At 42.7% G+C, this 25,025-nt stretch overlaps 1 protein-coding gene across 1 annotated transcript in view; it reads right to left on the reverse strand.

The window, feature by feature from the left end:
• The window catches only part of LOC130125273 (centrosomal protein of 128 kDa), a 61,302-nt gene extending 37,060 nt beyond the window's left edge, over positions 1-24,242 (reverse strand). Inside the window, exons 1-13 of the mRNA XM_056294801.1 lie at positions 24,072-24,242; positions 23,829-23,915; positions 23,096-23,222; positions 19,566-19,684; positions 19,179-19,270; positions 16,064-16,136; positions 8,151-8,276; positions 6,993-7,079; positions 6,485-6,559; positions 6,182-6,338; positions 5,043-5,182; positions 3,323-3,394; positions 2,772-2,957 (exon numbers count right to left, since the gene is read on the reverse strand). Of these exons, the coding sequence (XP_056150776.1) occupies positions 2,772-2,957; positions 3,323-3,394; positions 5,043-5,182; positions 6,182-6,338; positions 6,485-6,559; positions 6,993-7,079; positions 8,151-8,276; positions 16,064-16,136; positions 19,179-19,270; positions 19,566-19,684; positions 23,096-23,222; positions 23,829-23,915; positions 24,072-24,236 (1,506 nt within the window). The 5' untranslated portion in view covers positions 24,237-24,242. The remainder of the gene's footprint in view (positions 1-2,771; positions 2,958-3,322; positions 3,395-5,042; positions 5,183-6,181; positions 6,339-6,484; positions 6,560-6,992; positions 7,080-8,150; positions 8,277-16,063; positions 16,137-19,178; positions 19,271-19,565; positions 19,685-23,095; positions 23,223-23,828; positions 23,916-24,071) is intronic.
• Between the last annotated feature and the right edge of the window lie 783 nt (positions 24,243-25,025).

Raw genomic sequence — 25,025 nt, forward strand, 5'->3', positions numbered from 1 at the left:
GAGTTCACTGTACTCAAATGGCCTCCACAGTCACCAATCTCAATCCAATAGAGCACCTTTGGGATGTGGTGGACCGGGAGATTCGCATCATGGACGTGCAGCCGACAAATCTGCAGCAACTGCTTGATGCTATCATGTCAATATGGACCAAACTCTCTGAGGAATGTTTCCAGTACCTTGTTGAATCTATGCCACGAAGGATTAAGGCAGTTCTGAAGGCAAAAGGGGGTCCAACCCGGTACTTGCAAGGTGTACCTAATAAAGTGGCCAGTGAGTGTATATATATATATATATATATATATATATATATATATATATATATATATACATATACATATATATACATATATATATACATACACAGTGCACCCGGAAAGTATTCACACCCCTTCACTTTCCCCACATTTTACAGCCTTATTCCAAAATGGATTAAATTCCTTTTTTTTCTCATCATTCTACACACAATACCCCATAATGACAAAGTGAAAAAGGTTTTGTAGAAATTTTTGCAAATTTATTAAAAAATAAAAAACTGAAATATTGCATGTACATAAGTATTCACACCCATTGCTATGACACTCAAAATTGAGCTCACTTTCATCCTGTTTCCACTGATCATCCTTGAGATGTTTCTACATCTTGATTGGAGTCCACCTGTAGTAAATTCAACTGATCGGACATAATTTGGAAAGGCACACACCTGTCTATATAAGGTCCCACTGTTGACAGTGCATGTCAGAGCAGAAACTAAGCCATGAAGTCAAAGGAATTGTCTGTGGACCTCCAAGACAGGATTGTATCGAGGCACAGATCTGGGGAAGGGTACAAAAAAATTTCTACAGCTTTGAAGGTCCCGAAGAGCACAGTGGTCTCCGTCATTCGTAAATGTAAGAAGTTTGGATCCACCAGGACTCTTCCTAGAGCTGGCCACCCAGCCAAACAGCAATCAGGGGAGAAGGGCCTTGGTCATGGAGGTGACCAAGAACCCGATGGTCACTCTGACAGAGCTCCAGCGTTCCTCAGTGGAGATGGGAGAACCTTCCAGAAGGACAACCATCTCTGCAGCACTCCACCATTCAGGCCTTTATGGTAGAGTGGCCAGACGGAAGCCTCTGCTCAGTAAAAGGCACATGGCAGCCCGCTTGGAGTTTGCCAGAAAGCACCTAAAGGACTCTCAGACCATGAGAAACAAGATTCTCTGGTCTGATGAAACCAAGATTGAACTCTTTGGCCTGAATGCCAAACGTCACATCTGGAAGAAACCAGGCAAATCTCATCACCTTGCTAATACCATCCCTACAGTGAAGCATGGTGGCGGCAGCATCATGCTGTGGGGATGTTCTTCAGCGGCAGGAACTGGGAGACTAGTCAGGATCGAGGGAAAGATGAATGGAGCAACGTACAGAGAGATCCTTGATGAAAACCTGCTCCAGAGCGCTCAGGACCTCAGACTGGGGCGAAGTTTTACCTTTCAATGCGACAACGACCCTAAGCACACAGCCAAGACAATGAAGGAGTGGCTTCAGGCCAGGTCTGTGAATGTCCTTGAGTGGCCCAGCCAGAGCCCAGACTTGAACCTCATTGAACATCTCTGGAAAGACCTGAGAATCTAACCTTAACCATCTAACCTTACAGAGCTTGAGAGGATCTGCAGAGAAGAATGGGAGAAATACCCCAAATATAGGTGTGCCAAGCTTGTCGCTTCATACCCAAGAAGACTTAGGGCTGTAATCACTGCCAAGGGTGTCTCAACCGAGTACTGAGTAAAGGGTGTGAATACTTAAGTACATGCAATATTTCAGTTTTTTATTTTTAATAAATTTCTACAAAACCTTTTTCGCTTTGTCATTATGGGGTATTGTATGTATATTGATGAGAAAAAAAAAGGAATTTAATCCATTTTGGAATAAGGCTGTAACATAACAAAATGTGGGGAAAGTGAAGGGGTGTGAATATTTTCCGGATGCACTGTATATGTATATATATATTATTATTATCATTCATTCATTATCCAAACCGCTTATCCTTACTCAGGGACACGGGGATCCTGGAGCCTATCCCAGCAGTCATTGGGCAGCAGGCGGGGAGACACTCTGGACAGGCCGCCAGTCCATCACAGAGCCGACACATTTACACCTAGGGACAATTTTAGTACGGCCAATTCACCTGACCTACATGTCTTTGGACTATGGGAGGAAACCGGAGCACCCGGAGGACACCCACGCAGACACGGGGCGAACATGCAAACTCCACACAGAGGACGACCCCCAAGGTTGGACTACCCTGGGGCTCAAACACAGGATCTTATTGCTGTGAGGCAATCATGCTAACCACTGCGCCACCATGCCGCCCATTATCCGGGTGCTCCAGTTTCCTCCCAGTCAAAAGACATGTAGGTCAGGTGAATCGGCCATACTAAATTGTCCCTAGGTATGAATATGTGTGTGTGTGTGTGTGTGTGTGTGTGTGTGTGGGCCCTGTGATGCACTGGCAGCCTGTCCAGGGTGTCTCCCCGCCTGCCGCCCAATGACTGCTGGGGTAGGCTCCAGCATCCCCATGACCCTGAGAGCAGGATAAGTGGTTTGGATAATGGATGGATGGATAACATAATACTTGCTAAATGTATGTGATCGTTCTCAAAGAGTGTGTTTAAGATGACAGAGAATTTATCCACATTGCCTCAGCTATAGCTACAATCTGGTTAGTTCAGTAATAGTTCAGTAGTGATGCACTTATAATACAATGTGTTAAATATATCACTTTAAACCGACCTGTCGGGCCTTATCACTATGAAGCTGAGTCTGGGCCTTCATCTCCTCTAGCTCCTTCTGCAGTCTCCTGCACTTAGCTCTCCACTGGCGCACAGCATCCTGGGCCCTGGTCTTCAACTCATCTTTGCTCCTCATGCTCTCCTGGAGCAGTGCCTCTGCCTCTTTTCTCTCCTCCTGGCCTCGGCCCTGGGAGAAGTGGAATATGATGTATGAATGGGTGCATGAAAGGATGAATTAATTAATTAAAAAATGACTTGAGGTATATTTTGTTTCATATCATCTCCATTGGAATTTCTTGAAATAGTGGTTGGGGCCCAAATTAGGGCCACCGGCCCAACTTAAATGGGTCTCCACACCACAACATTCATTATTTTGATTTTATGCACAGGGGTCCAACAGGAGGGAACTAATTAAATTTCTTATTTAAGTCCCAGGCTGACACAGATCATGAACACCTGCTTTAAATGGCCCCTCTGCCTCTCAATAAAATTATGACATAACATTTAACCTCTGCTTTTTTCTTTTTAAGAAAAATAAATAAAGCACAATACCTGCATTTCCTTTAACTGTGCCAGAATGCGCAGCTGCTGTTGCTCTCGGCTTGCCAGGTCTGATGACAGCTCCTGAGATAGAGTGGAATGAGGGGAATACAGTTGAGGGGGTATGGTACAGCTTAATTCTAAAAAAAAAAAAAAAAAATACATTTTTTGGTTGGTTGCTCAACATTTCAAATTGTGAAAGGAATGACACCTTGCATTCATTCAGAAATGTCTCATGTTACAGATCCTAACTGTCGCACAGTTTAAACTGTCAAAATAGCTGGCACGTCCAATAGCTTTGGATTCCACTGAGATGACAGAATCATTTGCGAAAGCATAAATGGGAGATGTTGCTTGACACTTTGATTTCTGTCGTTGGCTGGCAGGAGTATTTATCTACTAAGCATTAATTAACCTTAAAGGTGAAAAGCGGAGAGGGCGGATGAGAGAGAAGAGAGCCAGAAGGATGAGGAATAAAGAAGGGAAGGGGAGAGGGAACGATAGAGGGTATAGATTGGAAGGACGAAACAAGTGAGCACAGAATGAGGGAGGGAGAAGGGAGTTCGAAGAATGAGACAAAAACAGGGAGACGATGAGAAAATAGAAGGGTGAAAATAGAAGGGCAGCAGGCAAAGAGAGGGAGGTGAAAGAAGGTTAAGGCAATGTTTACGCAACGGCTACAATTGGATTATATGCCAGGCTGAAAGAGGTCCAGGAGTTGCACTGGATAAACTGTTCATATCCACAGGAAAATCACTACCACTCTTAAGTTACAAATTTGATTGAACTTTAAAACCAGGGCAAGTCAGCTTTCTGTCCTCCTCTTTGAGGTATTTACATATAGTTTCATCTATGAGTAAATTAGTCAGAAATTTAAGAATTGCTGTCACATATAAATATAGTCACAGAGAAACTGAATTTTCTACCTTACTTTCCTCATTATGCTCTGTTCTTTCTCATTTGCCTTAGACATGGGAATCATTCCAAAGCTCTGTTTTGATCTTGACATTAAAACCATGCGAGATGCCCCAGGTGGTACATGCAAACCTCACTTCATCTTATAACACCTACTCGGCAAAAGAGGATGCGTGGGAGTATAAAAAATACTTTTCAGTGAAAGAAACATGGCAGATTGGAGAAATGTGCCAATGCTTAAAGCGCAGCTATTTCTACTAAGACTTTATTGATGCCCGTCATAGCCTTGAATACCCCAGCTTAGTGAAGGGCTGGTTTTGTGTTGGGGGAGGGTTGTGTCTCGTTACAGTGACAGAAGTGACAGATCGCACCCTTGTGAGGATAAACGATTGGTGGCTGACTTCTGATCTCCGATTCAGACTGTCACTTCATCTGACAATTCTAAGAGGATCAAGTGGCGAGGAGTTGGCTGAGGATGCGACCACGGATGAGATGAGCCCAGACAAACTGAAGTATCCCCTGCATGTGTTCACACGGCCACACTCACGCAGATCCCCGTGTGTAGACAGTACGCAACTCGTCTGTGCAGAGGTTGAGATGTCCACGGTTACTCCGATCCATTTTTGCTATGAGGAATTTTTCACAGTATTTCTATCTCTTTAGAATGTAAATAGCAAAAAGAAAAAAAGAGAGGCAAGATGGGACAGGTTGGGGGATGATTGTCAAAGTAGATTTGATCCAGCCAGGGCACCTGCTGAAATGCTAGAGGTGCCTAACTCTTTTTAACACAAACATACTGGCTCACAAAGTCACACACCTCAACCTGAGTGCAGAGCTGGACCCGCTCCCTTTCTTTGCGTTCCAGAGCCCTCCTCAGATCATCTACCTCACTGAGGATGGAGGCCTTGCTCAGCTGGGCTCGCAGCTCTGCAACTTCTTTTACCAGATCTGAGCGTTCTATAAGATACATACGTATGTATGCATATACATACACGGAAAGAAACATTGCATTATCAAATCATTTTAAAAGATGGCAAAAGCTGGAGGTAATACATTGGAAAAAACATGAAGTAGGAGGAAAATTATACAGGAGAGATGAGAACAAAAGTCCGAGAGTTTTTCAAGAAAAAGCAATTAAACCCACTTTATGCATAAAGGGTGTGTGTGGAAGATGTGAGGTAATTCTTTTTCTTAAGGTAAAGGGAAAATTTGGGGGGAAAATTCTTATTCAAGTATCGGTTCCATTGTCTCCTAGCATTTTCTTAGTGCACATACATGTTATGTATTTAATCAATTAATTTTGGGATTGACTAATTGCTAGTAGAAAAAATGAGAAAATGGAAACCTTTATAAGATTTAAATGATGTGAACTTAACATAACTACTATTTTGGTAGAAAATTTAAAGACAACATACATAAATACATGTGATTGAGAAGGTGCTGTCATTCATTAACGTGATTAAATTTCTATGAAATCTGCATGAATGAAAATGGAATCTAACTGCATAAACATGTCTAATCAGCTGATCCTGTCAGAAGAGTCATTCTAAAGCTTTTCACTTCCTTTTGACAGTTTCTGATGCTCTAAAATCAATACTGATACATAAAAAGCAATGGTACTAAAAGGTATGATTTTTAATACCCTCCCCTATCCTCATCACTTTCCTCTCTCCTCCTATTCTAGAAATGCCCTCGCTCCTCATCTTCCACGACCAAAGCTTAGCCCCATCAATCCCCTGTTCGCCAGATAGCGTCTCTTTCCTTACTGCCCCTCTATCTTGAGCTGCATCGCTCCATTTCAACTCCTTTCCAGCCAAATCCTCTCCACCCATCCTCACTCTTACCCTCTTCCCCTCACGCCTTCCAATGTATCCCTACTTACTAATCTTCCCTCTCAGAAAATACTGCTCCTGTCTTCCCTTCATCCACCATTGCCCTAAGACCTAATTTCAGTACCTGGCCCTCCTCGTCCTCCTCTGTCTTCCCTGTTCATGTGCTGGGCATAGGGCAGCACTGAGAGTTGGGAGACCTCCCTTTGCAGGTCCAGATGGGCGCCCTGAAGCTCCAGCTTCTCCTTCTCTGTCCTCAGCAGCTCGCCACGCATATCTTCCACCTTGAGGGTGATGCACCCGCGAAAGGGCACAAAGGCATGGCCATTTAACTGTCTGACTTTTGGTCCAAACAGCGTTTTGAAAATGACCATTTGTTCATGTACAGATACATGCAGGCACACAAACACACGTGCACACACACACACACCTGTTGCAGGAGGGAGTCTCTGTTGTTCTCTGACTGTTCCAACAATCCCCTGGCTTTCTCCAGCTCCTGTTCTGTCTACAAAATATAACACGGTGATAATACCAGATCAGTCAATAATACACTAGCGTTCTGGAAATTAAAATATCAACAGCAGGAAGCTTTTTTAATTCGAAGTTTCAGCATTAGATTCAAAACGAGATTCACCTATCAGTAATACTTTTAGGTAGGCCTACATAAAATGTTACTTGAAAACAACGTTATCTCTTAAGAAGTCATAATCTGAGTCTATCTGGTTATTGTACATGGGTTGAGGAAGAGTTATGAAACCAACTGAAGTGAACAGCATGTAATGTTTCAGGTCAATGGTTTTGTGCTGCATTGAATTGCTAACAGCTAAATAGCAAAGCTGCCCATTTCAAAATTGACAAAACCTTTCAAAACCTTGAATTTGCGAATAAATTCTTGTGGAGATCTTTGAGACTATTCACTCACCGCAGCTAAAACCCACCTTGGTCTTCTCTCGCTCCGATTTTAGTAGTCTGGCTCTGATGTTTTCCACTCTCTCCTGCCCATGGGCTTGGGGTGTCCTTACAGCCTATTACAACACAGACACAAACAAAGGGCTCAGAAAATGCTACAATCGCCTGGACAAATAAAAGTACTGCGAGAACAACAATAGAAGGGGTGCTATTGAGTCACTACTTGCTACGTAGCATCCATCTTGTCGTCTTGGAACAGGAGACTGGCATCATGGTGGATTTGTAGAAGGGCTTAAAGATCAATCCTGCTCTTTCTGAGCAGGCTGCGGTGATAAATTACAGACTGCTAGCAATAACATTCACCCGAGTGACTCATCATCTATTTGATTCACATCACAGTGGGCCCACCGGTGGGGGAATAAACACACAGGGTCCTCCCTCTTTCCTGCTCTTTAGTACTAAAGGAGATTATTTTCCTCTTCATTCCCTCTCACTTGTTTATTTACCCTTAATTTTGGGACAAATGCATTATTTCCCATTGCTACGAGCCCTGCTGGTGTCCCATTAGGGCACTGCTGTGGAGAGGGACTCAAATGAATCAGCAGCTACTATCATCACACTGTGGGAAAAAAAGATCACTTTCTGAAAGGTTACAGGTCTTCATGAAGCTACGGTGCCCCTCTGTGGTGAAACCATAAACTGCAGTGGTTTGGACAGTGGTGAGGTTAGAAGGTCGCGTGAGTAGTGTCTGTATTGCCAAAGTGCACTTAATGACAGTGCTTTTTCAGGCTTTCATAACTAGCGGTCTGTCTGAGACATTTTTCAGGTAGCAACCAAACAGTATTTGAAAAAAAGCAGAAATTGTTGAAAGGTCTCATATAATAGCTTCCTGAAATACTACATGATTGTGACCAATTCCATTTTTAAATAAAGCAAGTAGCTATGTGCCCTTTGCAGTCCCATAAAGCACAGCAGGAAAGGTAGTTGCAACCGCATGCATTGCAGAACATATTATCTAACTGACAGAGAAAATGACAGTAGTGTAATGAGGAGCAAAAAAATGTGAAAAGATGTTGAGGTTGATGGTTGAAGTTGGGGGGAGGGTGTAGTGGGGAGGATGTTGCATTGAGTGCTATAAGCAGAAGAGGGAGGAGAAGCAGGGGAAGGACACAGAGGAAAAGCATCACCTCCTGCAGATCATCAGACATGGCCACCCGCTGCCTTGGCCGTCTCGCTCTCTCGTCACTCTGCCACTCGGAGTGCACCTCCCTCTCCAGCTCCTGCAGATGTTGCTCCACTCGAGATTCTACCGCCTGACAGTCAAACAGAGACAGACAGAAAAACCGACAGACAAATCAGAAGATGCCTTGCAGTAGGTCACACAAACTGCACAAATGCAGAAGTGTCAGAAAACGAAACCAGAAACATTAAGGCGTGGTAAGAGATCTTTATATATTTCTAGAGTGATTGGGAGTATAATCTGCAAGTTGCAATGATACCAAGTTCAATCTAGGAAAAAGTAAATCCCTTTTTAGAAGACTTTAGCTGTGCCCGAAATCACATACTATTTACAACATACTACATAGTATGTGTATTATCTTCCAGTGTACTATTAGTATGTGAGTAAAAAGCACAAGGGCTTTTCCAACACAATACTTCATCATAGAGCCATGGCACTTCCTTTCAGCTCTTGCCAGGTTAATGATGACAAGCTGTACACAAACTTCTACTAGTGTGGGGACCTACAGCTTTAAAGAAAAATAAATAAACAAGGTTTTCAGCACTTACTGCTTAGCAAATTGAAAAGTAATACTTAAATTTAAACTGTTCGGCCGTTCTGCCAATTAGGTTGTGGAATGCCCTTTGCTATTTTTTGTCATTGTCATGAAGTATCGCAATGCATTGTGGGATATTCATTGCAGCATAGTGTCAAGTGTTTGCATACGTCGATGTCATGCATGTAGTATGACATCCTGGCATTTTTCATGTACTTTTTGATGCATAATGTGATTTCAGACATACTTAAAAAACTCACATACTACTTTGGAGTAGTAAATAGTGTGCTAGTGTATGACTTCAGATGCAGCCAATGACTACCTCTTACCACTATATACGAACTGCCATAGAAAATAAAGCGATTAAAAAAAAAGTGTTTTTTGTACATTTATAGATAACTCTTTGTTTTAGTATTGGTGAAGGGAGGAACAATGCACCTTAATATTTTACTCATATATACACTCACTGGCCACTTTATTAGGTACACCTTGCTAGTACCGGGTTGGACCCCCTTCTGCCTTCAGAACTGCCTTAATCCTTCGTGGCATAGATTCAACAAGGTACTGGAAACATTCCTCAGAGAGTTAGGTCCATATTGACATGATAGCATCACGCAGTTGCTGCAGATTTGTCGGCTGCACATCCATGATGCGAATCTCCCGGTCCACCACATCCCAAAGGTGCTCTATTGGATTGAGATCTGGTGACTGTGGAGGCCATTTGAGTACAGTGAACTCATTGTCATGTTCAAGAAACCAGTCTGAGATGATTTGAGCTTTATGACATGGCGCGTTATCCTGCTGGAAGTAGCCATCAGAAGATGGGAACACTGTGGTCATAAAGGGATGGACATGGTCAGCAACAATACTCAGGTAGGCTGTGGCGTTGACACGATGCTCAATTGGTACTAAGGGGCCCAAAGTGTGCCAAGAAAATATCCCCCACACCATTACACCACCACCACCAGCCTGAACCGTTGATACAAGGCAGGATGGATCCATGCTTTCATGTTGTTGACGCCAAATTCTGACCCTACCATCCGAATGTCGCAGCAGAAATCGAGACTCATCAGACCAGGCAACGTTTTTCCAATCTTCTATTGTCCAATTTTGGTGAGCCTGTGCGAATTGTAGCCTCAGTTTCCTGTTCTTAGCTGACAGGAGTGGCACCCGGTGTGGTCTTCTGCTGCTGTAGCCCATCTGCCTCAAGGTTCGACGTGTTGTGCGTTCAGAGATGCTCTTCTGCATACCTCGGTTGTAATGAGTGGTTATTTGAGTTACTGTTGCCTTTCTATCAGCTCGAACCAGTCTGGCCATTCTCCTCTGACCTCTGGCATCAACAAGGCATTTTCGCCCACAGAACTGCCACTCACTGGATATTTTCTCTTTTTCGGACCATTCTCTGTAAACCCTAGAGATGGTTGTGCGTGAAAATCCCAGTAGATCAGCAGTTTCTGAAATACTCAGACCCGCCCGTCTGGCACCAACAACCATGCCACGTTCAAAGTCACTTAAATCCCCTTTCTTCCCCATTCTGATGCTCGGTTTGAACTGCAGCAGATCGTCTTGACCATGTCTACATGCCTAAATGCATTGAGTTGCTGCCATGTGATTGGCTGATTAGAAATTTGCGTTAACGAGCAGTTGGACAGGTGTGCCTAATAAAGTGGCCGGTGAGTGTGTGTGTGTGTGTATATATATATATATATACACACACACACACACACACACACACATACATATATATGCATATATGTATATACACTCACCGGCCACTTTATTAGGCACACCTGTCCAACTGCTCGTTAACGCAAATTTCTGGAGACAAAGCAAGAGAGGCAAGATTGAGATGGCTTGGACATGTGTGGAGGAAAGATGCTGAGTATATTGGGAGAAGGATGCTAAATATGGAGCTGCCAGGGAAGAGGAGAAGAGGAAGGCCAAAGATGAGGTTTATGGATGTGGTGAGGGAAGACATGCAGGTGGCTGGTGTGACAGAGGAAGACGCAGAAGACAGGAAGAAATGGAAACGGATTATCCGCTGTGGCGACCCCAAACGGGGGCAGCCGAAAGTAGTAGTAGTAGTAAATAACTTTTTCCCGGAAACCATCAATGGTGTTGATAAAAGTGCTCAACAAGTGAGGAGCGGAATATATATATATATATATATATATATATATATATATATATATGTGTGTGTGTGTGTGTAGTTTTATTGACAGCTGATGATTGCTTATAGCATGAAACAGACTTGTACTGTCTCATAGAGAATTTACTAGACTAACTGGATTTATATATATATATATATATATACACACATACACACACACACATATTGCAATATTAAATTTCAAGATTACTTTATTTGTCCCAAGAGAAATCTGTCTCGCACATAAAGGCTGCCACATAAAATTACACACATTATAGTGCAGTAACAGACATAAAGTGCATAAGCACAGATAAGTGAAGACACAAAGTGCATTCAAATTCATGCAACACTGCCTCTCATTTCACGCCCTCTGAGTTTAGGAGATTCCCTGATAGAGGGACGAAAAAGTTTTTATTCCTGTTCAGGTATCTTTTCTTGTATTTAAGTAGCATCTACCTGATGGAAGCAGTTCATCAGTGATAATTCTCCTAGCCTGTTTAGCTATTGTCTTCTCAAAGAGCATTTGGAGGAGGGATGCCCCCCCCCTCCCATCACTTTAATTGCTGTGTGGACAAGTCTGTTTATTTGTGATTTTAACTAAACTGATATGTTACCAAACCAAGCTGAATTCCGTAATGGAATATACTCTCTATCACAGCATGATAAAATAACATCATTACCCTCTGTCCAACCCCAAACACATTGAGTCTGTGTAAAAAGTAGAGTTGCTGTTGGATCCTGGTACATACAGAAATCACATGGACATTCCAAGACAGATTACAGCAAATATGTACACCCAAGTATTTGTAAGAATGAACCTGGGTAATACAACCGTTATGGATCAGTAGTAGAGAACGATCCTGCAGATGTCCTGGATCAAAAATCCTTCTGTTTTCTTAATGTTTACAATGACATGATGCTCATGACACCATTGTATAAACTTTTCAGCCACTAAACTAAAGCCAGAAATGCCAGTGTCTGGATCCATAAGTCCCAAGATGGCAGTGTCATCAGAAAACTTGCCAACAAAAGTGCTGGGATGACTGCTTGTATAATCATTTGTATATAATGTAAACAGAAGGGGAGAACTCACACATCCTTGAGGAATGTCTGCGTTAATGACTTTAGACTCAGATAATATCTGGTTCACTCGGACCTGCTGGGTCCTGTTGGTCAAAAAGGAGTGATACCACCTGATGACATATGGGTTAACAGGCATCTGTCTGAGCTTACTGAGAAGGATGTGAGGCTGCAGGGTATTAAAAGCAGAGCTGAAGTCTACAAAATAGCAGTCTGACATCGGCCTTGGGGTTTTCAAGGTGTTACAAACTAAAGCGTATTATGGTTAGTATTGCATCATCAGTGCGGCGATTGTCTTTATAGGCAAACTGATAAGAATCTAGTTGTCATTGTTTGACAGCTAGATTGTTATGTTTGACTTCAGCTTCCACATCATCATCTTTTCCAAGCACTTCATTACAGTAGAGGTCAGGGCTACTAGTCTATAGTCATTATTTTCCTAGAGAACAGGGTTTTTTGGAAGAGAATTGCCTTTTTCCAGAGAGATGGAACTATGTGAATCAACAGACCTTTGAAAGACAGAGACCCAGGCTGGTGTAAGTTCCTCTGCAAATGTCTTCAAAAGGAAAGCTGAGACACCATCAGGGCCTGTTGCCTTATTGGTGTTTGTTCTTTTAAATAGTCTTGTGAATTCTTTGGGACTAATGTCTATCCTTGGAACACAATCATCAGTTGTTATGGTGTTAATGACACTGTCACGTTCTAAAGAGAAATCATGTAAATCAAACCTAATGTAGAAGTTCCATCCATTATCCGAACCGCTTATCCTGCTCTCAGGGATGCTGGAGCCTATCCCAGCAGTCATTGGGTGGCAGGTGGGGAGACACCCTGGACAGACCACCAGGCCATCACACCGGGCCAACATACACACACACACACACACACGCACACATTCATACCTATAGGCAATTTAGTATGGCCAATTCACCTGACCTACTTGTCTTTGGACTGTGGGAGGAAACCGGAGCTCCATGAGAAAACCCACGCAGACACGGGGAGAACATGAAAACTCCACAGAGGACGACCCAGGACGACCCCCCCATAGGTTGGACTACCCCGGGGCTCGAACCCAGAACTTTCTTGCTATGAGGTGAAAGCGCTAACCACTGCGCCACTGTGCCACCCAATGTAGAAGTTGGTCAAGTCATTTTCCACAGTACTGTCATCTGTTGTGCATAATATTTTCCTGGTGGGAGTCATATTTGTAATAGACTTCATAGTGGCTCACAGTTTCTTCGTATTATTTGCAGCGAAGTCCTTTTCAATGGATTCCCTGTATTGTCTTTTTGTCATGTTGAGTTTCTGGTTCAGCTCCCTCTGTGCTGACCTACTTGCACTTAGTCCTTATTCCTGAAAGCAAGCCTCTTTCATATGATACAATCCTTGATGTCCTTAGTAATGTAGGACTTGTTTTTGGGATACTGTCTTATTGTCTTTTGAGGTATCACAGCATCCACACAGAAGTTAATATAAGCAGTGATGACTTCGGTGGATTTATTCAAATTGTTGTTATTCATGTAAGATGTCCCAGTCTGTGCTCAAGTAACATCCCTTCAGAGTTTCAATACTATCAGCAGACCAGACATTAACAGTTTTAACAAGAGGTTTGTTCCTCTTAAGAACTGAACGGCAGATGGGAATGAGCTGAACAGTATTGTGATTAGAATTGTATAGTGGAGGTTTGGCTCTAGCTGTATATCTACTACCACTTTCAGCGGTTCCCGTTAGGGGTCGCCACAGCGGATCATCCGTTTCCATCTCTTCCTGTCCTCTGCATCTTCCTCTGTCACACCAGCAACCTGCATGCCCTCTCTCACCACATCCATAGACCTCCTCTTTGGCCTTCCTCTTTTCCTTTTCCCTGGCAGCTCCATATTCAGCATCCTTCTCCCAATATACCCAGCATCTCTCCTCCACACATGTCAAAGCCATCACAATCTTACCTCTCTTGCTTTGTCCCCAAACCATCCAGCCTAAGCAGTCCCTCTAATATACTCGTTCTTAATCCTGTCCTTCTTCGTCACTCCCAATGGAAATCTTAGCGTCTTCAACTCGGCCACCTCCAACTCCGCCTCCTGTCTTTTCGTCAGTGCCACTGTCTCTAGACCATATAACATAGCTGGTCTCACAACCATTTTGTAAACCTTCCCTTTAACTCTTGCTGGTACCCTTCTGTCGCAAATCACCCCCGATACTCTTCTCCACCCACTCCACCCTACCTGCACTCTCTTCTTCACCTCTCTCCCGCACTCCCCGTTACTTTGTACAGTTGACCCCAAGTATTTAAACTCATACGCCATCCTCACCATTCCACTGTCCTCCCTTTCATTCACACATATGTATTCCGTCTTGCTCCTACTGACTTTCATACCTCTTCTCTCCAGTGCATACCTCCACCTCTCCAGGCTCTCCTCCACCTGCAACCTACTCTTGCTACAGATCACAATGTCATCTGCAAACATCATAGTCCACGGAGACTCCTGCCTGATCTCGTCCGTCAACCTGTCCATCACCACTGCAAACAAGAAAGGGCTCAGAGCCGATCCTTGATGTAATCCCACCTCCACCTTGAACCCATCTGTCATTCCAACTGCACACCTCACCACTGTCACACTTCCCTCATACATATCCTGCATCACTCCTACATACTTCTCCGCAACTCCAGACACCCTCATACAATACCACACCTCCTCTCTTGGCACCCTGTCATATGCGTTCTCTAAATCTACAAAGACACAATGTAACTCCTCCTGGCCTTCTCTATACTTCTCAATCAACATTCTCAAAGCAAACCTCACATCTGTAGTGTTCTTTCGTGGCATGAAACCATACTGCTGCTCGCTGATCCATCTCTATCTATATATGCGTTCTGGATATTTCCATAGCATTTGTCAAAGATTTTACTGTGTCTAGAGTCATATTTCATATACTGTTCAAACCCAGGTAATGACAATTCAAGTTTTCAATGGTTGAAATCCCCCAAAATGAGCAGGGGAGCATCTGGTGTATGTTGCAACCGTTTATGTACAGTCCACCATCTGGGCCACAGCTCTCCCTGCATTTCCCCTTGGGGGCACATAAACATCACAAATCACAATGTTCCAAACTCCCTCAGAAGGAAGAATGGCCTGAAACTAAAGCATAATTAGCTTAACGTCTGGGTTACAGATAGTCTATCGTGTGGTGTATTGCCTACACCAAAGCCATCCAACTCAATGAGTGAGCTAGAAATGTCCTAATGCAGCCAAGTTTCTGTAAAAACCATGATACATGACTCATGGTACTTGTAGCGGGTTCTGGTGTAAAGTTTGAGTTTGTTCATCTTATTCCTCAGTGAGCGCACATTGCACAGGATCATCGATGGAAGGGGTGGCCTATTCCCTCTTCTTCAGAGCCTCTGTCTTACTCCCCCTCATTTGCCTCTCCGCTGTTCCGCGGCCTTTCCCCATTCTCGGATTGGTTGTCTCACCATCAGCACCTCCGAGGTCTTTGAAGTTCTTTGGGCAGGTCGGTAAAAAGCTGTATTCTTGCCCCGCTGGAGGGTCACAGTGACAAGAGCTTTTCCCTGTCGTAAATGCACATTTCCTGTTGTTTCCGCAGAATGTTGTTGTTTAACCGTGGCTTACTGCGAAAAGCAGTAAAAGCAGTCCTGTGCAGCGAAATCTCCAAAAAACTCACCATTTCGCAGTGTTACATAACATTGATGCAAAAACAGAAACAAAACAAGGATGTATTAATCGCTCAATCACAATTAAAACACAATTTATACAGCAGCACAGTTGTCCGAGTCGCCTACAGAGTAACAACGTACTAAATTAGAGTATTTATTAAGCTATACCTTAAAGAATGCTGTCCTCTGTTGCAAACGCCATATGGTAGGGCGTCACTCAGCAGTGACTTCCGAAGAACACTTTTAAAGTCAAGATACTTCCACACTTCTACTGATGTTTACAAAACTAATAAAAGGTGTGTTTTTTGCTTGCTTTTTCTTTTCTTTTGAGGGTGGTGGTGAGGGGATGTGTGTTCGTAATCGATGACTGTTATTGTGATGACACATATTTTTCAATGAAATAAAAATAAATAAATAAAAACTCACCAGCGCCTGTTTCGGGGAGGGTGTCAAGTAATCTGTGAGGTTCTCCATTGCCCTCCTAGTATCAATATCAGACCTACAAGAACAAGAGCAAGAACAAGAAGAAAAAAGCCACTTAATTTTGTCATTGTACCTTACAACAAATTATATACACTACCGTTCAAAAGTTTGGGATCACATTGAAATGTCCATATTTTTGAAGGAAAAGCACTGTACTGTTCAATGAAGATAACTTTAAACTAGTCTTAACTTTAAAGAAATACACTCTATACATTGCTAATGTGGTAAATGACTATTCTAGCTGCAAATGTCTGGTTTTTGGTGCAATATCTACATAGGTGTATAGAGGCCCATTTCAAGCAACTATCACTCCAGTGTTCTAATGGTACAATGTGTTTGCTCATTGGCTCAGAAGGCTAATTGATGATTAGAAAACCCTTGTGCAATCATGTTCACACATCTGAAAACAGTTTAGCTCGTTACAGAAGCTACAAAACTGACCTTCCTTTGAGCAGATTGAGTTTCTGGAGCATCACATTTGTGGGGTCAATTAAACGCTCAAAATGGCCAGAAAAAGAGAACTTTCATCTGAAACTCGACAGTCTATTCTTGTTCTTAGAAATGAAGGCTATTCCATGTGAGAAATTGCTAAGAAATTGAAGATTTCCTACACCGGTGTGTACTACTCCCTTCAGAGGACAGCACAAACAGGCTCTAACCAGAGTAGAAAAAGAAGTGGGAGGCCGCGTTGCACAACTGAGCAAGAAGATAAGTACATTAGAGTCTCTAGTTTGAGAAACAGACGCCTCACAGGTCCCCAACTGGCATCTTCATTAAATAGTACCCGCAAAACACCAGTGTCAACATCTACAGTGAAGAGGCGGCTGCGGGATTCTGGGCTTCAGGGCAGAGTGGCAAAGAAAAAGCCATATCTGAGACTGACCAATAAAAGAAAAAGATTAAGATGGGCAAAAGAACACAGACATTGGACAGAGGAAGACTGGAAAAAAGTGTTGTGGACGGATGAATCCAAGTTTGAGGTGTTTGGATCACAAAGAAGAACGTTTGTGAGACGCAGAACAAATGAAAAGATGCTGGAAGAATGCCTGACGCCATCTGTTAAGCATGGTGGAGGTAATGTGATGGTCTGGGGTTGCTTTGGTGCTGGTAAGGTGGGAGATTTGTACAGGGTAAAAGGGATTCTGAATAAGGAAGGCTATCACTCCATTTTGCAACGCCATGCCATACCCAGTGGACAGCGCTTGATTGGAGCCAATTTCATCCTACAACAGGACAATGACCCTAAACACACCTCCAAATTGTGCAAGAACTATTTAGAGCAGAAGCAGGCAGCTGGTATTCTATCGGTAATGGAGTGGCCAGCGCAGTCACCAGATCTGAACTCCATTGAGCTGTTGTGGGAGCAGCTTGACCGTATGGTACGCAAGAAGTGCCCATCCAACCAATCCAACTTGTGGGAGCTGCTTCTGGAAGCGTGGGGTGCAATTTCTCCAGATTACCTCAACAAATTAACAGCTAGAATGCCAAAGGTCTGCAATGCTGTAATTGCTGCAAATGGAGGATTCTTTGACGAAAGCAAAGTTTGATGTAAAAAAAATCTTATTTCAAATACAAATCATTATTTCTAACCTTGTCAATGTCTTGACTCTATTTTCTATTCATTTCACAACATATGGTGGTGAATAAGTGTGACTTTTCATGGAAAACACAAAATTGTTTGGGTGATCCCAAACTTTTGAACGGTAGTGTATATATATATATATATATATATGGTGCAACAAAATAGAATTTTGTTTAAGGTATTGGAATATGGTGTTATGACAGATTTAGAAAGGTTTGTAGGCCTGGAGGGGTCAAGATCTGTTTGGGCAACCTCATTTGATATCTAGAGACTAGGGCTGTTGATCGATTAAAACAATTAACTAATTAATCGCACAATTTGTTATGATTAATCATGATTAATCACTTTATTCTTAAGAATGAAGCTTGTAATAACGGATATTTAAATGTAAATCACAGAATGTAGAATCAACACAAAGGAAGTATATTTAAATTCAAATACTAATGTTTAATAGCATCTTTTTAACTTTGAACACAGATTCTCTCATGTGAACTATAGATTTCCAATAAAACCATCAGGGTCATCAAAATTGACTGTCAGCTTGAAAGGCATATTTCTTATATGCACTAACAGAAATAATAACAAAACCCTGGCCTATATGTTAAAGTGCCAATTGAATTTCAAAAACATCAAGGCCATTAAAATTAGATATTAGCTTAGAAGTCTTAATTTCTAGTATGCACTAAGATAAATGATAATTAACAACAAAAAATGTGTTCCATGTTCAAGTGCCAGGTGAATTTAAAGTGTCGTGTACGTGTTCATCACAGAACCCCATATGTGCCCTAATGGCACCGCATAGTAGAATATCTAATATTCTCCATGGGGGGATGAGGGCTGTGAGAAAGCTGAAACAACGGTTACGCACTGTAACAGTACAGCGAGGAGCAGAGTAGGGGAAAAAGACAGCTCTCACTCTGCATTATGAGTTACGAATTACAGACACAGATACAGATCAGATACGAATCGATACGAGACTGTATTAGCCCCATACACAACCAAATCCCCCGATATGCCTGTGAAACAGCCTTGCAAAGCCGGCACGGGAAGTAAACAAAACGCAGCTGCGCTAATTACGTTAATTTTTTTAACGCGTTACATATTTGAAATTAATCGCAAAAATTAACACGTTAATTTTGACAGCACTGCTAGGGAGGGACCTTTGAGCAAAGGATCTGTAGCCTTTTGATTTTCCAGCAACATTTTAAAAAAATTTCAGTTTTACAATTTATTCATTTTCTTAGTGTTTCCCACTTCCAAAACAACTATGCTTAAATTTTCTAGATCTAGTCATGGAAAGCCTGCACATATGCCCTGTCTGACTCAAGGTACCAGACAAATACACAAGTTTTGATATGGCTTTGAAGTGGCTGGGGAGTTTGGGAATGTACCAGCTGTTGTGCCCCAAAGACTAAATGAATAAATAAAAGCAAGAATTTCTACTCATGCTAGGTAGCTTGGTTCTTGTTGGGATACCTGTTCCTCCTGAGGATCTCTCTATCCAGATCATCTGACAGTCTCTGCTGGTTGCTCTGCAGGTCCCTCAAAGACTGGTGCATGCTGTGGATCTAGAAGGCAATAAACAACAACAAACTGACGTTGGACAGAGGATATGATACATGTGCAGCATTATTCAAGTAATTGTCATACCCAAATTTGAGGGGTAAAAATGGAAGAGGATCACCCGCAAACATAATATACCACTTGATTTCATCAGTGTGAATAAAGTGACGACGTTAACTAAATCTGACCAGAAGCCCTTTTAGGATGCAAGTGTGCACCCTCTTGTGGCAACTCTTTGTAACTACGTAGGAAACGAGCAGAGAAGCGATGATTGGCATTTGGTTTCAGTGCATTCCTTACATCCTCGCCTGCCAAGCTGGTATCCGTGAATCGAACTGTTGCAGACTGAGACCTCCTTCTTCTTCCAGGAGGACCAGTATAGTCCTTCAGAGGAGAAGTGGGGTAGAAACGTGGGCCCTCTGCAAAACCAGACAGAAAGCGGTCAAATGTATTGGAAATCCTGTTCGTTTTCTCTTAGTATCTGATATATAAAAAAGATGGGAGAGGAAAAGGTCAGGGAATTTAAGACGAAAAGATGAAATAGGAAGAAGGGTGGCATGTCTTGAGATTTACCAGCCCCTCTGATATCTTGGACTGTATCTTAGAATATCTTGGACTGCACTCATATGCACAAACTGCACTCACATGCACAAACAGTGTAATATATCAGTGCAATATGTCTTTGTGAATTTAGAGAAAGCATATGAGAGAGAGAAGGTGTGGTATTGTATGAGGAAGTTGGGACTGGCAGAGAAGTATGCAAGAGTGGTGCAGGATATGAATGAGGGCAGTGTGACAGTTGTGAGGTATGCAATAGGAATGACGGATGGGTTCAAGAAGTCGGTGGAATTACATCAAGGATCGGCTCTGAGCCCTCTCTTGTTTGCAATGGTGATAGACAGGTTGATGGACGAGATCAGGCAGGAGTCTCCGTGGACTATGATGTTTGCAGATGACATTGTGATCTGTAGTGAGAAGGTTGAAGACAGCACGGAGAGGTGGAGGTATGCACTAGAGAGAAGAGGAATGAAAGACGGAATACATATGCCTGAATGAGAGGGAGGACAGCGGAATGGTGAGGATGCAAGGAGTAGAGATGATGAAGGTGGGTGAGTTTAAATACTTGGGGTCAACTGTTCAAAGTAACGGGGAGTGCAGAAGAGCGGTGAAGAAGAGAGTGCAGGCTGGGTGGAGTGGGTGTAGAAGAGTGTCAGGAGTGATTTGCAACAGAAGGGTAACCAGCAAGAGATAAAGGGAAGGATTCCAAGATGGTAGTGAGACCAGCTATGTTGTACAGTTGAAGATGCTAAAATGTTCGTTGGGAGTGATGAAGGAGGACAGGATTGGGAATGTAGTATATCAAGGGGACAGCTCAGGTTGGGTTGGACAGTTAAGAGACAAAGCAAGAGGCAAGATTGAGATGGTTTGGACATGTGCGGAGGAGAGATGATGGTATGTTGGGAGAAGGATGCTGAAGATGGAGCTGTCAGGCAAGAGGAAAAGATAGGGGGGCCAAAGGAAGTGGTTTACAGATGTGGTGGCTGGCATGACAGAGAAGATGCAGAGGACAGGAAGAGATGAAAACGGATGTTCCGCTGTGGCGACCCCTAACGGGAACAGCCAAAAGTAGTAGTAGTAGTAATAATAGTAGTCTCTAATATCTTAGAATATCTTAGATTGCACTACACACACACACATGCACAAACAGTGCAATATATCTATCTGTCCTACTGTGCCCTCTGTACATGGACACTTTGCATAAAGACCGCACTATCCTGTAAATAACTCTTTAAATAACTCTCATTTTACAGAGTAGAATAAGACATACGCAACACCATCACATACATGGCGTGAGTTTCAGAACAGTTGAGACGCATTTTCCAAACACTGCATCTCAGTTGCTTTCAAACCCCAAAACACGCTGTGCCAGAAATTGTGCCAGAAATTGGTCAACCCCAAGGATTAGGTCCCCTGACACAAACAGAGCAATATAGTGTATGCTGTTAAGTGTCGGGAGGATTGTCGTAACTTGTACATTGGGGAAACCAAACAAACGCTGGGCAACAGGATGGCACAACACAGAAGAGCTGACGTGTCAGGCCAGGACTCCGCAGTCTACATCCATCTACAGGCCAGTGGCCACTCCTTCAAGGATGAGGATGTGCACATCCTTGATAGGGAGGAACGCTGGTTTGAACCGGGAGTCAAAGAGGCCATCTATGTGAAAAGGGAATGACCATCGTTGAATGGGGGGGGGGGGGGGCTAAGAGTACATCTGTCACCATCTTACAATGCTGTGATTGCAACCATTCCCCAATCCTCTGTGAATAGTACTCATACCCATTGTAATTCTAGTTAATGGTCTTGGCAATTTGCATATGATACCTGCAGTCAGTTGCGACTGAAGAGGTCACTTAGATGAGTGATGAAACTTTCTCTCAATAAACAGTGTCCAGATGAACAGATTCAACTTTCTGTAATCGTATTCTACAACTTTTCATTCTGTAAATAACTTATTTAAAAAACCCTGCGAGCAGGATAAGCGGTTTGGATAATGGATAATGGAAAAATTCTCATTTAACATTTTGTAAATAGAGTACTTGTCATATTCCCAGTGTTTCCACATTATTATTATTTTTTTGGGGGGGGGGATTTTCCCCCCAATTGTACCCAGCCAATTACCTCACTCTTCCGAGCCGTCCCAGTTGCTGTTCCACCCCCTCTGCCGATCCGGGGAGGGCTGCAGACTACCACATGCCTCCACCGATACATGTGGAGTCGCCAGCCGCTTCTTTTCACCTGACAGTGAGGAGTTTCACCAGGGGGGACACAGAGCGTGGGAGGATCACGCTATTCCCCAAAGTTCCCCCTCCCCTCTGAACAGGCACCCCGACCGACCAGAGGAGGCGCTAGTGCAGCAACCAGGACACCAACCAACCAAGCCAAAGGTAACACAGGGATTCAAACTGGAGATCCCCGTGTTGCTAGACAACGGAAGAGACCGCTATGCTACCTGGATGCACCTATTTTTATTTTATCTTGCATATATAGATTATTATATTTCATTATTCTTTTAACTTTTACTTTACTGTTGCCGTTAATTTTTCCTCTTGCACCAACATACCAAGTAAAATTCCTTGTATGTTCTTGAACTACTTGGCAATAAACATGATTCTGATTTTCATAGAGATAACTCCCTTTTTTATTTTATGCATTATCACCCAAGTGTTAACAACCTATATATTATTAACATACTTGCTCGCTAACTACGTAAAAAGTGTTATGAGTGTCCCCACCATGATAAAAATGAAAAGATTAGCTGAAATTCAAACAGTGGCTGGGATTCTATCCCAAAATGTCGAAAACTGACTGTCGTGTCTGTGCTAAGTCCAGTACTGGGGAGGGAATTTGGCATATGCCTGAACAGTACTGCATTTGATGAAGGTTCAAGGATTGCACTAAATATATGGGATGCATTGACAAAAGTGAGAAGAATGAAGTTGTCGCTGATTCAATTTTTCTTCATACATTTTTCTGGACTGTTACTAGTTCCAGCTAACAAGTTGATTAACATTTTCATTGGTGAAAAAATTGTCCATCAAAGGATTGACTCAAATTAGCAGTTTGAGCATTTTTATCATGTATTAAAGTAAATACTACTTTGTTTCTCAACTTTCTGTTTGTATTAGTCTTGCGTATTATCACAGTCATCACAGCTTGCTTGTAATTCTCAACACTATAACAACTGCCTGAAACTAAAACTAACTATGAACTAAGGTGTCAGAGGTAAACAGAATGAAAACATTCCTTTGTCCTTCTCTATACTGTACCTGAGCCAGAGCCAGTTTCCAGGTCACTTGTATGCAGGGTGGAGGCCGAGGCACTCCGAGCACCATTGGACCTTCTCAATCGCTGTGCTTGCAGCTGGCTGATCGACTCCTCCAGGTTCTCCCTCAGCTAATGTAGGAGGGTACATATGTGACAAATATTTTTATATATATATATATAAACGGATTAAAGCTGCCGTAACAAAAATCTTCACTGATAAAAAAGGGATCAACTGAAAACCTGACAAAAAAAGAAAACACATGGGTAACGATGGAGGATGGATGGAGGGGAGGGCAGAGAAGAAATAGAGGGGATGAATAGAGATACAGAAACAGTTTTGAGCAAAATTTAATGACCATCAATGTGAGATAGGTGTGCTACAGATTCTTTGAATGCCATGGTTATTACTATGTTTAAAAATATGGACTTACTAAAAGGCTAACGTGATATCTCAAGTGCTTTCCTTGAATTCACCTCTGTTGGTGGGCCACCAGAACATTACAACAGCTACTTCATAAAAGGTGATATTAAAGTTTAGAGACTTTTCGTCAAAATTTGAAAGACTATTTCAGCTGATACCTTCTTCTTTTTTTACAGAAATTATTAAAACAAAGCAACAATTTTGCGCATCCAGATGATTAAAATAAACAGTTGTGCATCTTAAGAAATTACCCCCAACAAGTGTGAAAACACTGCTCCTTTAATTGGTTACAAGTCGGTTGTTAACTGCCTCACCAGTGCCATTGCTTCAGCCTGGTCATCTGTATGACCTCTGTACTGGCCCAGCATCTGGTCAACTTTGTTCAAGTTCCTACTGGTGTCCTACCAGAGAAGACAAACAATCGGTCAGATAAAGATACAATGTGAGTTATCTCTGTGACTCCGCAAAGACTTAAAAACAATTACCTGTTTGTATTCATTAACTTATAGGAATGTTCGCCATCCACATGACATGGCAGATGGAAAAGTGGCTACTACCTGTAAAGTGCTGGCCAGGTCGCTGATCTTCTCCGAGATAGCCGCTTCAGGAACACTCCCGTTCACTCTTCGGCTGTCCCGTCCATGTCTCCGTTGAGCATCCCGCCCCCTCGCCCTGTTTCCCCTCGCCCTGTCGTACGAGTCCGACTCGCTGGACGAAGCCATAGTTTTCGACAGGGGAGGTCTGTGAGGGACAAACAAACAAAAAAGAAAGAAAAAAACAGCTGACGGTGCAAATCTGACGATTACTCGGCAATGCGAGCTTTGCCTGCCGAACCTCACCGCAAACGGCTGCTACATTAATCAGCTTAGAAGAGTGAACGCCTTAGTTGTACGTTTTCTTGGTTTTGATATGTTTTGTCATCGTAAGCAGACAAAAATAGCTTCGCCAAAGTCAACCAAACAGAAAAACAAAGTCAGCGAAGCACAACAAAGCAAACTACTCCCACACCTGGTAATTTTCTATACCACCCAGTGTTATCAATGATGCCGCTATGGGCTGCCGACGAGCGACAACTTATGCTAACCCCAGCTAGTAGCTAATGTAACGCTAGCTAACTCGCCGGAAGACAACGCCATGGATATTTTAAAATATGCTGGTCAGTCCAAAACTTACTAAGTAATGTACATTGTCAACCGTTCATACCAGTATATATTTGCTACATAGGAGCCGCTGGCTGGTCCCTTTTCGAGCGATAACAACAGAATAGCAACTCTCAGCCTCCCTCTGCTATGGCAACTTAAACTAACCGCCTCTGAACAGGAAGACAACAAATCACGTCGGCGTTTAAGCAGCCGGGAATTGTAGTTTTCCCAAGGTGCCAGAGTATGGGAATTCAAAACGGTAGAACTACATTGTCCAAAAGGGTTCAAACGCGCCACTGCTGCCGCGCTTCAGTGGAAAACAAAACAAAACAAAAATCAAAACAAAACAAAACAAAGAAACCAGAAAGT

This window comes from Lampris incognitus, chromosome 15 (assembly GCF_029633865.1).
Source record: "Lampris incognitus isolate fLamInc1 chromosome 15, fLamInc1.hap2, whole genome shotgun sequence".
NCBI classification, from domain to species: Eukaryota; Metazoa; Chordata; class Actinopteri; order Lampriformes; family Lampridae; genus Lampris; species Lampris incognitus.